Raw genomic sequence first — 14358 nt, 5'->3', positions numbered from 1 at the left:
ATCTTCTTCTGTTAACTATGAAATAGGCATATGTCCAAGCATCTGGAGAAAACATATCAGTTAGACATTACTTCAGACTTGGGAGAAATAACAGGGATGCATCAGTTTCCACTGATAAAAGCTAAAATAATCCCCCCATCTGAAAGATCAGAATTTTTTATCACACATTCCAAAGAGGAGTGATTGCACTCCTGGTGAGACTGAGGGTGGTTGAAAATATGCTGAGCAAGGAAAACACCCAGAGTATTCCAAATGTCACAAAAGCCACAGCTATGTTTAGTACGGCTACTTACTGGTGAGAGTTTGTGGATCTACAGGGTGGAGAAGACAAAGCCCCAAAATCGCAGTTAAAAGCTGTCAAGGCTTTTACTCTACACAAATGGCAAGCACCCAGACCTTGCCATACACTCCTGCAGGCTGGAAGAAAGTAGGGTGGATGGGTGTGTCATCACCCACACACACACTCACATCTAACCACTTCCCGGCCCTGTATACTGTCGCTAGCGGTCGACACAGTTGTGTGTGTGTACTAGTGGGGACCATCCTTGAGTTAAACATAAGTCGGAGAACTGAAATACAGGGCATTCCATCCCCACCTCCATAATAATAGCTGCACAAACCCAGGCTCCCACTGCATGCCTGGGTGGCTTCAGCTGAAACAGCAGTGCAGCAGAGGACTGAGACAGAACGGAGTGCAGAGACACACTGGTGGCCTGGTGGATCAGAGAGGAGGGATGTACAAAGCAGATGTACTCTCTGCTCCCACTGAGAGCAGCAGGCAGGATCGACAAGACAGCTGCAGAATGGATTTCTGGACATATGCTTTAAGAGCACATAATCCTTTGCTTGGTTTCTCACTCTCCTTCCACTCTCTGACCATACAGCCCTGTCAATTTGTGATGCGCATACAGCAGAATGGTTCAACAGCGGACCTCAGAGGATGTGGAGTCGAAACACAGCAAGACCGACTGGCAGGATGATGCTGACACACTTGTATTATATTCACAAGGAAAACAGAAAACAGCCTAAACTAAACGTCAAACTGGACGCCTGACAATATTTCTAACATTTTAATCTTTTATTTACATAATTAATTGTCTTAATGAGGCACATACTTTACAGAGATCCAAGAAGTCTGGTTCTGCAGTCTCTACATTAATAATAGCTGTCTTGGCTTCATTTGCCTCGAGCCTCCTTAGAACACAAACACACATTTAAAACTACTCTACTCAGAAGATAGAACAAACCTATTAAATACTAAATACACATAGTTCACTGTTGTGATTATGGTCTTATGCAAGAGTTTAAGTTTAATAACTTGAGCTTATAGGGAGAAATAAAAAGTCTCTACTGAACACAAAATCCATTGCCGACGTACATACAAATGAGTTTGCAAAACAGTAGGTACTCACTCTAGGTTCAGTTCAACAAAGGAGACTTTCTCTTTCAGTTGTTTGAGCACTGTGCATTTCACTCTCTGATAATATGTGATTGACCGTTAGAATCTCCAGACAAACCACCATCTTGTACACACATCTACACGAGAGGCACAAAATGTTGGCACCTCTGAACGCTCACACAAATAAAAGGTGATATCACTTGGCACAGGGCAAATAAGGTGCTTTCAGAGGTAGCCAGCTTCATTGAAATGCCACAGAGCAAGCAGTTCCACAGTGGCATTGAGCGAGTCCTAACACAGAGCCGGAGGAAAGTCTCAGTCTCTGAAAGAGGATCATTAGCATTGGCAACAAAGGCAGAGACACAAATTAATCTTGTATGAGAACCAGCAGAGAGCAGATTACACAGTTAAGGATGCAATGGTTGTTGTGAGAAGAAGTGCCTTAACCCTGATGAATAACTAATGCAGGATAGTGTAATATGGGTTAGAGGTGGAATATGTGTGAAGCTTGTCTTAATGTTGAACGTTATGGCCAGTCTCTTTATATTCCCTTTTCATGTTTTCCTACCTAATGTTTCTACATCTGCTCCCTCCTTGTGTAACCTTCACCCGAGCTCACTGGCCAACTATATACATAAATAAATATAATACAATACAAACACAAACAATACAACACTGTTTGCTCGCTCCGGGTATAATCATCAACTCGCGTCATCTGAAAATAAACCTGAAAAACAAATGAGATCATTCCCTCCTGCCGGAGATACTGAACAGACTTTTAGAACTATTGCACCTCTAGGAGGTGTGATGTATTACTGGCCTTAACGAGCTGGTGTGTCAAATATTAAAGGACGCTGCTCTGACACTAGAGCAAGGTAATTCTAAGAGCACATCAATAAGTGTGTGCCTGACTCTCTGCGGGTTGTTTTCCTGTGCTTTGAATTATAAACAACTAAACTGACATATGCCTGGACACACACATGGGCTGAAGAGCCTCAGGGACGTAAGGACAGAATCAATACCCTATATTTTTCATTTGCTATATTGCACCATTAACATTCCTTAAATATCCCCTTACAATTGAACCCCACCCATTATTCTCTCTCCTTGATACTCTCATCCACGCACACCTCTTCTTTCTGATTAGTATCACCAACACAATTCTCTGACCTTACAAAACGCACTCAAACACCCCCAAAACACTGGAATGTGTTTCTGACTGAATGACCAAATAACAGCACTCTCAAAAGAATCCAAATTAACATTAAATTGGCCCACAGCAATTTTGCATGGTACACCTATTTGTGTGTAAGTGAGAGAATGAGAATGGAGATATTAATTTGGGGAGTGAGTAAAAATAATTAGAGGTAAGATTAGAAGTGGCCTCTGAAGCTGCCTGCTTTGCCGACAAACAGTCGCTAATGTGAAGCAGATGTTGACATGGGAGCTTTGCAAGGATGAAGAAGAAAACATGCATGAAGAGTATGGTTGTATAAGTGATAAACAGCTGAGAGATATACATAGGCTTGTTCTGACCTAGTTCTCAACTTTTAGATGCAGATGCATGAGAGTGACGGTTCACATGCCACAGTCAAAACCAAGGCTGTTAAAAGAAATACAAGTGAGCCGATGACCTTTACAAAAGAGTTTTTTGTGTGTAAATGTTGCAGTGTTATTCAAGGAAATTGTGTGAGAACAGTATAGTTCAATGTGAATATCAAGGAAAACAGAGAGCTCTTGAGGGGAAATTACAAAAGTAGCTTTTAATGCATTTTTAGAAATACAAATGAGCCAATATGGAAAGACAAATGCCATCCAATAACCACTTGAAGGTAACAGCTTCTGAAAAAAACTATACAATATGAAACTAGAAGTATTAAAAGAATCCCATGGGAGATGGAACAAAAAAAAAGCACATTAAAGTTACTCAGTCAACACACTACGGAGAGTACCACAGGCACACTTTCAAGCCCCAGTAGGGATATTGTTTTTTGTTTCGAGAAAATTGAAATGCAAAGTAGTTTGAAAATGTTGCAATTAAGAGCTTTAATTTGAGGACGTGAACGCCGCAGCACAGTGCAGTTTAATTAAAATATCACACAAAGCAAAGCTGTGTAAAGCCTTCAGAACAAGATACATGTGTGCCAACAAGTTAGTTTGCAGAGGGAGAGGGATCAAAGTCGTAAACAGAGAATCCCCCATAGTGTGTGTGTGTGTGGGGGTGTGTGTGTGTGTGTTTATTTGTTGTGTGGTGGGAAGGTGGTGATATCTGGTCTACCTGTGATGTGTCCAGGAAAACGCTCTTTCTGAACTTCCCTCGCCGTATCTCCATTTCAAGGGCAGAGCCGCGGGCAACGGTTGCTCTTGCTGTTTGATTTCGGCAAAACATCGTGTTTGCTTTCTGCCAACTTCACAGATAGTCCGGTGGAGAGCGTATTATCCAGCTATATTAGCCGAACTTAAAGTGAGCGCAAACTGGGAGGAACTGCCTCTAAAAACTGCCCAGACGAACCCGGCGTGGATCCAGATGGCACAAACCGGACCCACCAGAGGAAAACTCCCACGCGCCCGAATCCCAACACTGACGTTTCCTCTGATGCGGGAGCCGAGATTGAAACACGTCCACTCGCAGGAAGAAAAAAAAAACTGATTCACGGAATCTGCCTGACTTTTCACTTCCCCAAACACTGCCCCTTGTGCGTGCACCGGTGAGTGACACGGTAACACCCCACGCGGTGGAGCTGGGACCTCACTTTGCCCCGTCCTGTATCCTGGGACTCCTACGGGCGGAAAATGCCGAGTGGAGATTTACTATCGCGAAATTGTAGATGTCCGTGGGTGGCCTGTTATTAAAGCTTTAAACTTCATCAATTGCTTCTTTTTTTAACCAACAGGTAGAGCCTTTGAAGGCCCTTCTCACTGCTGTCATGTTGACATGTTATTGTAAAGTTAACACAGGTGTAATTAATGACATTAATTATGGGCTCGTTTCATTTAGGTTGGCCAGGGCCCTGGTGTTATGCATGCTGGTTCACTGGATTAACTGTGACACGTATAGAAGTGGACCAGAGGTAAAGTTATCAGTTCGACCTGTGTTCACACTGTGATGAAATAGGCCTATTATTTATGTATTTTTAACTTAGAAAATGTACAAAATCCAAAAAGAATTAATCAAAATCACGACCACTTCTTAAGGAATGTACTCTGATTTTGAACTGTAGTTCATTTTGGCCGATTTTTAAATGTCTTTTCCAGTTTAGACACCTGGCAGTCCAAAGTTTTATATTAAAACCATTCCTTTGAATTCAATGTAAGAGCATTACTCCATACTGTAAGACCATACTTAATTTTAGTTGTATATCTTGCTTACTGACAAATGTGTCTGCTATGGTTTAAATTTCGCTAAATGAAAGGTACTTTAAAGTTATTGTTGTGCAGATGCCTTTTTCAGAGCGGTACCGCTCAATTAAATGAAAAAAAGAGAAGCTGGATTCCAACCTGACCTGGTTGATGCCGTTGGAGAGCTTGGGGCCTTCACTATAATATATGGGTGATGTTTGGCCAAGTTAATGGGCCTTTAAATGGGTCCAGGTAGATTGATGAGGTTAATATCATATGGCGTATAGCCTATCACTAAAAAAACATGTAAAACAAGTATCTTGACCTTTCAAAGGACCAGGAACTTTTTATAAGTTTCAGGTGGGCGGGTGGAAGTGTAGGGGGGCTTTGATTTTATGGCACAACAGTTCAATAACGAGCCTCTGTAACAGGGCATAAATGTGAATCATGCTCTGTGGCCGCACCAGGACTTCACTGGACGTGCTGTGAGTCGAATTCTGAAAGGTCAAAAAGTCATAAAGAATCAGTCTCTCACAGGAGGTCACATCCACATAGAGAGTGACCAGGGTTCACTAGACCCAGCCTTGTGACATAAGGTGAGACCAAAACACTGCTTAGTCCAGTCCCATAAGAAGGCACATGTTTTCTAGATACTGGGTTTGACTTCCAATTCAGGACCCTTGGTCATAAACTGTCCACCTTTGTCTCATGGAGGTGTGTGAGTGGCTGATCTATCTACACGTCTCAAATAAGCAAAATACTGTATCATAACCTCACGCACACTGGCTTTGCACATTTTGAATAAAATACTTCAATGCTATGCTTCAGATGCTATGTAACTCCAACCATGCCCTAACGTATCACCAGAAACTATTCAAACAAATGTATTAAAAGAGAAAAATCAGAAGCTACACTGAAACCAATCATCTCTTAAAAATTGTTAGTGATGCAAGGCTGGAAATAGATAAAGTCCACATCAGCGTTTGTGCAATTGTAAGACATTGTTTACTCTGATTTTCCTACTATTTACAACACAACTGATTTAATTAACACTGGGTAAGCAATTAACTCTTCAAACCCACTATCGGGCATTATGGTATCTTGTTGTGATGGTGAGCATGTTTTGTCATAAATAGCCTCGGTACGGCAATCTCTTTTCTGTCTATACAATCTTGTTTGTGTTCTTTGAAACAGAAACAATGTATAAATAGTGTTGCATTCCCCATATTTTAACCAATTCGGTGCATTATGTTTACTCGAAAACAAGGTCTCCCATTCCATCCAGTAATTTATCACAGAACATGGTTACTCTTCTTCCTTAATGGGTTTAAGGCATTATCAACACAATCGTAAACATATAACGATGTCTATAGTTCTGCAATGAGTGTTTGGTGCTCGGTCATATGATAAAATAGTCTTGTGTAGCCAGTTTCTCTAATCTCCCCCTAAGTCTCTTATTTAAAAGCAGGATGTTTGGTAATGTTGGGAGTCTGAGTAAATAGCCGAAGGCGCTGTAGCTCGTGCAACAATGTGATTCCGCTTAGATGTCTGTCTGTTTTCTAGAAGGGACTATGTGAAATGCAGATTATGTTTACACGCCTCATGCCACTCTGGACAGTAGGGGGTAGACAGTCACAGAGGGGAGCAGTGCTTTCCCAAGCTAGGTCTGACCCCCTTTTAACTCCTCGCTGGGTTCTATCGAGCCCTTTGGGCAGCTCAGTTTGCTGCAGTCAGGCAAGCATGGGGCTTATGTGCAGGCTTTGCCGTGGCAGATTTTAAATCCATCTGTGGGGAAAAGATAGGTCTGGTTTATCACCCCTCGTTTATAGTGCACATTCTATTTGCAAATCCCACAAACTACATTTTCTCCCATTACGGTTCTTCTTTTCTCGCTTTTGCCCACACAAATAGGACAAAACAAAAGTGACTGCTACAGTGAGAATCAAATACAGCAGTCAACACTGGCACAGTCACAGTGGGCTATAAAGTGCCGACCACAGTCAGTGACAAAGGGGCCACTCTTCATTTAGAGAGAAATGGCTATGAAGCAGCTCAAGGAAGATCACATGATACAAAAAACAGGAGACAATCATGTTGTTACATGATAGTATCCCAAAATCTTCGTTTCTCTCTCTTGCTTCACACACAGTCTCTGATCAATTGCCCACCAGTTTAGAACCAGAGAAGTGGGTGCATACTAGCAGCAAATCACCAGTATAAGAAATGTGGGAAATCTATTCGGTTTCCTTTTCAAGGAATGAAAGTGCTACAGGCTCAGCAGAATGATTGTGGCTGATCCCACTGTAATTACATGTGGTTTTCTATATTCTAAATATACACACATACAGTAACTACCATACTGCCTCTACTGTTCTTACATTATTACATTTGAAACATTCCAAGATCAGTTTTCAGTACTACTTGGGAAATAAATGTGTGCAGATCCAAAGTTATCAAGACTAATTTATTTCATGTTCTCATTCCAAACAAGCATACCATAAATAAACCTTACAAAATGTGTGTATTTATTCTAATGATATATAAACACCTAAATGTTTTCTCTGATCGATGAAGGCCCTTCCATCTGCATTTAAAGCGTGCAGCTTCCAATGATCACCCTGAATATGCACCAATCTGATGTATAGCAGCAAAATTATGATGGATGAAATCCTATTTTGGGTGTTGGGCAAGGGAACACAAGAAAAAAAGAGAGCTTAAACGTGTGTGAGCGCACACACACACTTTTCTGAATTGACTGCTTGGAGAGCACCAGAGGGACTAAATGAGTACTCAGGTCTGGCTTACAATAAAATTAGAAGCAAAGAGTGTTTTTGCAGTGGTTCTGTACAGGTTTATCCACCTAATGCCACATTGTCCTAAAACATGAATACATTATACTAGTCTGACTTCTGCTGGACATTACTTGCCATTACAAGCACACATTATTAAGTCTGCCACACACACAATTGAATAACCATTTCCTATTTTTATAATTAGATTTCTATGTCTAAATGTCTATAATTAGACACATCTGCTGCCCAATAAAGTTTAATTTTACAATAGTGCAATAAAAACAAAAAAGCAATCGAGTTATCAACGGTGCTCCGATAGCCTTTATTTAATCTATTTACAAAGAATACAAAACTCTCCTTGAGCTACAATGAACTCATAGCATGTACATTTATAACATTTCATTGAAACAAGAAAAACACATGTCAGGCACAACAGGGAGGATGGATGCTGCACCAGGTCACGTCCTGGGAAACAGAAACTATGAAATGCTGAGCTGATCATTTCATTTGTGTTGCAGTTTCGTCCAATTGGCCGCTTCTTTACGTCCTTGTTTCAACCCCTGTAAGGAGAATATGTTAACATAGCTTTCCTTTTAAAAATCAAGGACTCCCACATATTATGCAGCTGGAGGCATTTGATGAAAAGGCTCTTCTAGCTAAGAAGAATAACAGTGAAAATTAAGTAACTTTGAGTCCAAATTACCATACATGCCCCCTGCTCTTCACTACATAATGCAAGAGACTGAACCTGTAAATACAAGCATCTCTTTTATAGTCTATAATGAATCAGTTAGCGTCTGCACATACCAAGTAGTATCCTGTGTGATATCCACTCATGTACCAGGAGATGAGCACGCTGCCCAAAGCTTCATCATCCACCATGTCAGGACTCATCGGTGGAGGTGGAGGGATCATCTAAGGCAGAGAGAGTGTGATCACAATATAGATGCTGCAAGCTAACAATATTTGTTCATCAATAACAAGCTAAATTGAAAGGTGTTTCTCAATTTACCAGCTGAATGAGTAAATGTGTGCTTTTGACATTTTTATTACAAACCAAAATGCTAAAAAAAATACAGTATTGCCTGCAGCTTTTGCAATTAGTGTACAGGAATATATTTTAACTCACTGGTGGACCACAAGGCATCATGGGAGGCCAAGGAGGTGGTACAGGACCGTGACCACCAGATCGTCGGCCTTCTCCCTGGTAGAGGATACAAAAGATAAATTAATCAATCTATCTATTAATCATAGGCTTAAGATAATATATATTAAACATTTTACTATTCCTCTTTCATGACTTTATACATAATTACAATAATACAGAGGCTAGAATTATTAAATAATAATAAAATCTCCCAGCTATAAATGTCAACTTCTGAGAGGTTGTTGTTTGTACTCTAGTTTCATTGTTCACATTGTAAACAGTTTATTTGATTTCATTTTACTATAAATGTTGCTGCACCAACAAGTTAACATTCATACGGAATTCATAAAGTCTTACATGTCTTAATCCTAATTCTAACATTTTAAACTTCAAAAATATACATAAAAATAGTCTATTACCAGTTCATTTTGTTTGCTGACTTATAATAAAAGAGAAAACGTTTCTTCCTACCTGTCGGAAAGCATGCATGGGAGGTGGACCTGGAGGAAAACCAGGGAAACCAGGAGCCCGCATAGGAGGAGGCTCTCTGTGGGCCTTGGACTTCTGGGGTTTACTGTGTGGCTGTTGTTTGTGATGGTTAGGTGTCGATGACCGGTCACTTTCCTCTGTTGATGATTCTGCCTCCTTTACCTGAGTTGGAGAGACATATTACTTTAGCCTTACTTTTGTCGGTTTCTGTAGTTGGAGACTACAAAGAAAGTAGAGGCAAAAATGTAACTAAATAATTTGAAATTATCTAGAGCTAAATAAATCAATAATTTACTTATTTAACAATTTGCTATGGAAATTGGAAATTATCCTAAGTCAGGCACCCGGGGAACAACTGAAGGTTCGGTCTATTGCCTGAGGACACTTCGACAGGCTGGACGACAAATCTCGCAATGAGCTACAGCCACCCGCAATTTAAAAACATTAAATTCTGGGATTTGGATTAAAATCAAGTATCTCTGCCTAAACTGTCAGTAATTATCTACTATTATATTCAGTATTACCACATTTGGTTGAGCTCATTTGCAGATTTTCTTTTTTTTTAATGAAAAATTATCAGCTCACAGTAAGCAAAATACAAAAATAATGAGTTAATTATGTAAAAAAAAAAAAAAAAAGAAATATATAGGGCTGGGCAAGTTAACGCGTTAATTAACGGCGACAATTATTTTATCGCATATTACACCCAGACGATGCACTGCGCCACAGTGGCCTCTGTAATATGCGATAAAATAATTATCAGCGTTAATTAATTAACGTGTTTTACATAATTAACTTTTTAAAACAATGTACTTGCACTGCTTTACCTTGGTATCTGTTTCTTCATCACCCTCAGAGATCTCTAAAAGTAGGTCTTCAAGGTTCTGCTCCTCCTCGTTGCCGTATTCTGTGTAAACAACAACACAGGTGCCCCTCTTCTCGTCTATGAAGGAGATAGTGGCTGCATAAAGCTGGCCATCCTCGGACCAGTACGCACTGCACGAGTCCCCAACCTGCCACTGTGACACAACGTAACAAAGTTTAAACATGACTACAACGAAACTATTTTGGTTGTCTCTCTGACTGGAGGTAACCTAATCGAGAATAACAAAGTAGTATGTGTTAAAATGTGTATGATGTTGATTTTCATGTTGTCTGAGACATCTATAAACTGTCAATAAAATAACAACCCTCATTCCTGTATATTCATCTGCATTACATACCTCTTTGTCTGGGGGTGCATTTGTTCTTTTCCTGCTCTGGTTCTTTTTGTTGTTCTTGCGTTTTTTTCCCGGCAGGTTTTTCTTGGAAGCCTCTGGTGCCTCTTCACCCTTAAGTGCAGTCTGGCACACAAATCATGAGCTTAACATGAGTGGGAAAACATACACGTTTTGCATGCACACATACACACTGAAAGGCATCTAGAAAGGCATCTATTTTACCTTGAACGATGTAACAGCCTTGTCATAAGCCTTTATCAATGCTGTGTCATCCCATATATCCGAATCGTCACTCTGGGAAAAGAGAACAGAATAAGTGCCTCTGCAAAATAAGACGTGCATGTTTTCACATTTGTTCCACATAGAACGGAAAGCAAGACAGAACTCTTACTCTTGTTTCAATCTATCTTACAGTGAGTCAAGCGTTTGTTTGTTTTTGCAGTTGAACTGACGTCGGACCATATAGACCTGACATGTTACTTGTGGAAGGGATGCTACAGTAAGTGCAGCATCTCGGAGCGTTTCTTGTAATTTCCAATACAATGGCATTACAAATAGGGCAATATCTCGACTACACAAACACGTGAGGTATACTGTGGTTTTTTAGTTTAATTTGTTACTATCGCTTTTGTCTTTGTTACCCGGGTATGCAGAATTCGTCGCTGGTTTGTAGCTTAGCTTCCTAGCTCAACCGTACAACCAAATATAAAGCGTTAAACAAAGGTGTGTGTGTGTGTGTGTATGTTTCGTCATATTGAGCTCCCTCATGCATCGTAACTGACCTGTCCAGCTCCACGTGAAAACAACACGTCTTTGCATCCATTCGCCATGTGTAGAGGATGTGTAAGTTGCACTGCTCAATGCTAATTGCTAAACAACTAACGAGCAACGTGCGTCGGAAATAGTGACGTAGCGAAGAAGTGACGTTTATATCTCGCGACCTGGTGGTTGGTTTGGCAGCAGCAGTAACTTTTCCAAGATCCGTAAACAAACCGGACTGAGTCTTGCTGTCGACATCGCTAGTGTTTTTTGCTAGTTTTTTACCAAACATTACCGGAGATCACAATCGTTGTCGTGTGAGTCACTGAAGATGATCGATTCCTCTTTAAGTTCTGCGGGCGCAAAAGTAGTCGTCGCTTCATCCAACGATGAGAATCACCCTCCAGAAAACATCACTGACGGGTCAGTGTCCGCTATTTGTTTTTAAAAGTGTTGATTTTATTGCTGCTTGAGTCTCAAACTCGTTGGATGTATTTGTCCCCTTTTACCCAGAAACACGAACACGTTTTGGATGTCAACCGGGATGTTTCCTCAAGAGGTCATCATTCGCTTCGCTGAATCCTCGCAGGTGTCAGCTGTGACGGTGGACAGCTATAATGGTATGAAGACGGTGCCACACTACGGTTACTGTTAAATGAATTGTGTCAGAAAATATTATTGTCTGTAGTGTTAACACATTAACTGATACCAAATAGTAAGATCATCTTATATATGTTTTATAGTATTATCCATATATAGCCATTTGTATTTGTTAATACGTGTCAGTGACCAGGCTAGTATTAGTCACCATACAATTTTAGGCTGGATCGTGATTTATATTTAAAAGTAACATACAAATTACAACCTCACACACTCTTAAACTAAAGGGCATATAGTATGCACATCTTATACGCTTCTGTATCAACTCACAATATTTTCTTCACGCTGGCACATTTTTATTAAGATTAAGACAAGACTAAAATTTTCTGGGAGTCTGGGGTTTTTTGTTATTTGTCAAAACCCATTATGATATTTGGTTGTGTTTTTCTTTTGCAGTCAAGCATCTGAAGTTAGAAAAGAACACATCACAAAATGCCTCTCAATTTGAGTATGTTACAGAGCAAGGTAGGGACAACATCCAGCTGCACATTCATGCTAAAGAATGTATAATTGTATTAATTAACTCATGTCTTGTAGAATTTAAACAAGAAGAGGGACATCTTCAGTCCAATACTATTTTGGTAAGTCGAAAGATATAATTATCATGGAAAATATTAAAAATTCCTAGCATTAACATAAACCACTAAACAGCTACTTGTCTTTATTTTTTCAGCTAAATGGAATCAATGCAACCCACCTTCGTTTTATCATCACTGCGGGATATGATCACTTTGTCTCAGTGCACAGAGTCAGTGTACAAAATGTACACACTTGATTGTTGTGAACTAAAGCCCGACAACATTTTCTTATTATATGCTGTTTAGATAACATGCATGAGCACTGTCAACAGACATTTTGAATCTGATAATCATATCTCCTGAATATTTAATTAATGCATGTTTAAACAAAATTAATGGGATCATCTTAATCTTATCAATCAGGTTGCAACTGCAAACACAGCATATAGTTGAAAGCTATGGTGAATTTTAAAATCTGCCGTCAAATTCTGAAATGAGCTTGAACTAATTTTCTATGTTTGTGCTTAGTTAATGTTATGGATTCACTCACAGGGCTGTTCCTAGTTAATTTCATAAGCTGATAGTTGGCAAAGCTTTTGAATAAAAGAGTTGGATTGTGATGAACGGTAGAATTACTTACAAAGGAAGTTTCTCTCTGTGTGAGAGATAGAGTTAATTAACAAATGTTGAGCAGTTGGGGCTTAAATTGGCATCCGGACAGCCCCCCCATGAGCAGAATTTGACATCCCCATAGAAATGGGCATGCAGCTGGGGGTTGGGCAACCAGATGGTTTCCCAGCCAACCAGCCTTTCTCTAAAGACTGAAGGCCTATTCACAAAGTACTCCAGCCACCTCCTGTACTTATTTCCTCTACACACACACACACACACACACACACACACACACACGCACACACTCACACACAAACTGACTCCTATCTACCTCTATTGCCATTTCAACTTGTCGGTAGCAAAGAGTTCAGCAGTGTGCGAGGACCCTTTGGGACTCCCTCCCCAATTACTTTGCCGACTGTGGAGGAGCTTGGGGATTTGCTGAGGCTGTTCGCTGTAGCTTGGTCTGCTTACAGGGCTTCAAATAAACCAATAAAAATATGAAACATGCCTGAATAACCAGCCCCCTGATATTGTAGAGCAACTAATTGCTTTGGGGTATGCCTGGGATTTGAGTATGTGAGTGTGTAATGAGTAATGAGGGCAAGGTAGAAACTGATACAGTGTTATTGACTCATCTATTATTTACAGGTATGGAATATGTATTATAATGTGAGAGGTCAGGGTCCGGCCATCAAATTAAGTGGGAACCCCCTTTTCAGAGAACAATTTAATCTATATTCACAATGGTTCAAATTGTGAATGTATTAAAATTGTTTGGTGTAGATACTTAAGCAGAGATGGCTTTTTTTGCATGTTAAAAAGCTTCGCAAACATGCCTCCCCATTACTAATAAATTCAGGCCCTTTTGTGCTGGACTGCCAGCCGATCAGGAGAATCACAGCAGGATATGAGTGCATTATTATCATGTCACTGCAGGGCAGGGCTAAATTATCACCCTGTGTCTTCTGACGGCCTTCCAATCACACCGAGGCATCTGCTGGACCAAAACGTTGTATGTTCAGCTGAGTCCATACAAAGAGATGTATATCATAAGCTTTCCATAACCCCGCTTTGCCTCTGCATACCACACTTGAAAATGGATAATTTCATGAAAAAGATTTTTTTTTAATTGAAAGTTATAATGTGCCAATAATATCCCCTCTGGTAATGCACAATAGATATGCGTAAAGCACATGACAACATTACTGATGTATGTTTATTGTATACAATCATGTAAGTTTCTCATTATTTTGTGGTTACTTTGAGGAAGAAATACCTTCATCCAGTCAGCACTGTTGTTTTCTTTCATGTCAGACCACGACTTTCAATTTCTTGTTATCTTTTCTGTGTGGTCCTCCATTCATGTCAGTAACGGAGCCGCGCACACTGACAATGAGCTTTAATTTGATTTCAGTTTTGA

At 40.1% G+C, this 14358-nt stretch overlaps 3 protein-coding genes across 6 annotated transcripts in view; 1 reads left to right on the top strand and 2 right to left on the bottom strand.

Annotated features, from left to right (window-relative positions):
- rtkna (rhotekin a) overlaps positions 1-4017 on the bottom strand; it is a 51322-nt gene extending 47305 nt beyond the window's left edge. For 3 of the 4 annotated variants that reach the window (XM_068566503.1, XM_068566506.1, XM_068566507.1), the window contains exon 1: positions 3678-4017. In XM_068566503.1, the coding sequence (XP_068422604.1) occupies positions 3678-3788 (111 nt within the window). In that variant the 5' untranslated portion in view covers positions 3789-4017. The remainder of the gene's footprint in view (positions 1-3677) is intronic. The other variant, XM_068566502.1, reaches the window with a different exon arrangement.
- A 3811-nt stretch (positions 4018-7828) lies between these two features.
- smn1 (survival of motor neuron 1, telomeric) lies at positions 7829-11554 on the bottom strand. Its single transcript, XM_068604932.1, has 8 exons — positions 11169-11554; positions 10609-10680; positions 10390-10509; positions 9994-10185; positions 9149-9328; positions 8660-8734; positions 8338-8445; positions 7829-8090 (listed from the first exon to the last, which is right to left on the bottom strand). Exons 1-8 carry the CDS (start codon positions 11214-11216, stop codon positions 8034-8036), a joined length of 852 nt encoding a protein of 283 aa, XP_068461033.1. The 5' UTR covers positions 11217-11554; the 3' UTR covers positions 7829-8033.
- hspb11 (heat shock protein, alpha-crystallin-related, b11) lies at positions 11312-13445 on the top strand. Its single transcript, XM_068604933.1, has 5 exons — positions 11312-11568; positions 11659-11765; positions 12202-12270; positions 12343-12386; positions 12479-13445. The coding sequence occupies exons 1-5, from the start codon at positions 11477-11479 to the stop codon at positions 12578-12580; spliced, it is 414 nt and encodes a 137-aa protein (XP_068461034.1). The 5' UTR covers positions 11312-11476; the 3' UTR covers positions 12581-13445.
- The last annotated feature ends 913 nt before the right edge of the window (positions 13446-14358 follow it).

The sequence above is a fragment of the Clinocottus analis genome, unplaced genomic scaffold, assembly GCF_023055335.1.
Source record: "Clinocottus analis isolate CAN_PGR_092001 unplaced genomic scaffold, fCliAna1.0.p SCAF_7, whole genome shotgun sequence".
NCBI classification, from domain to species: domain Eukaryota; kingdom Metazoa; phylum Chordata; class Actinopteri; order Perciformes; family Cottidae; genus Clinocottus; species Clinocottus analis.
Note: the sequence above shows the minus strand (reverse complement) of the source record. Positions and strands in the feature narration are given on the sequence as shown.

Bases quoted from the DNA above. Each gene is read 5' to 3' on its own strand.
- hspb11 (XM_068604933.1), top strand. From the start codon at position 11,477: ATGATCGATTCCTCTTTAAGTTCTGCGGGCGCAAAAGTAGTCGTCGCT. The intron at 11,766-12,201 runs GTATGAAGACGG...TTTCTTTTGCAG, and splicing joins GACGGTGGACAGCTATAATG to TCAAGCATCTGAAGTTAGAA. The intron at 12,271-12,342 runs GTAGGGACAACA...CATGTCTTGTAG, and splicing joins TGAGTATGTTACAGAGCAAG to AATTTAAACAAGAAGAGGGA.
- smn1 (XM_068604932.1), bottom strand. From the start codon at position 11,216: ATGGCGAATGGATGCAAAGACGTGTTGTTTTCACGTGGAGCTGGACAG. The intron at 10,186-10,389 runs GTATGTAATGCA...GTTGTGTCACAG, and splicing joins ATGCACCCCCAGACAAAGAG to TGGCAGGTTGGGGACTCGTG. The intron at 8,735-9,148 runs GTAGGAAGAAAC...ATCCTCTACCAG, and splicing joins CCATGCATGCTTTCCGACAG to GGAGAAGGCCGACGATCTGG.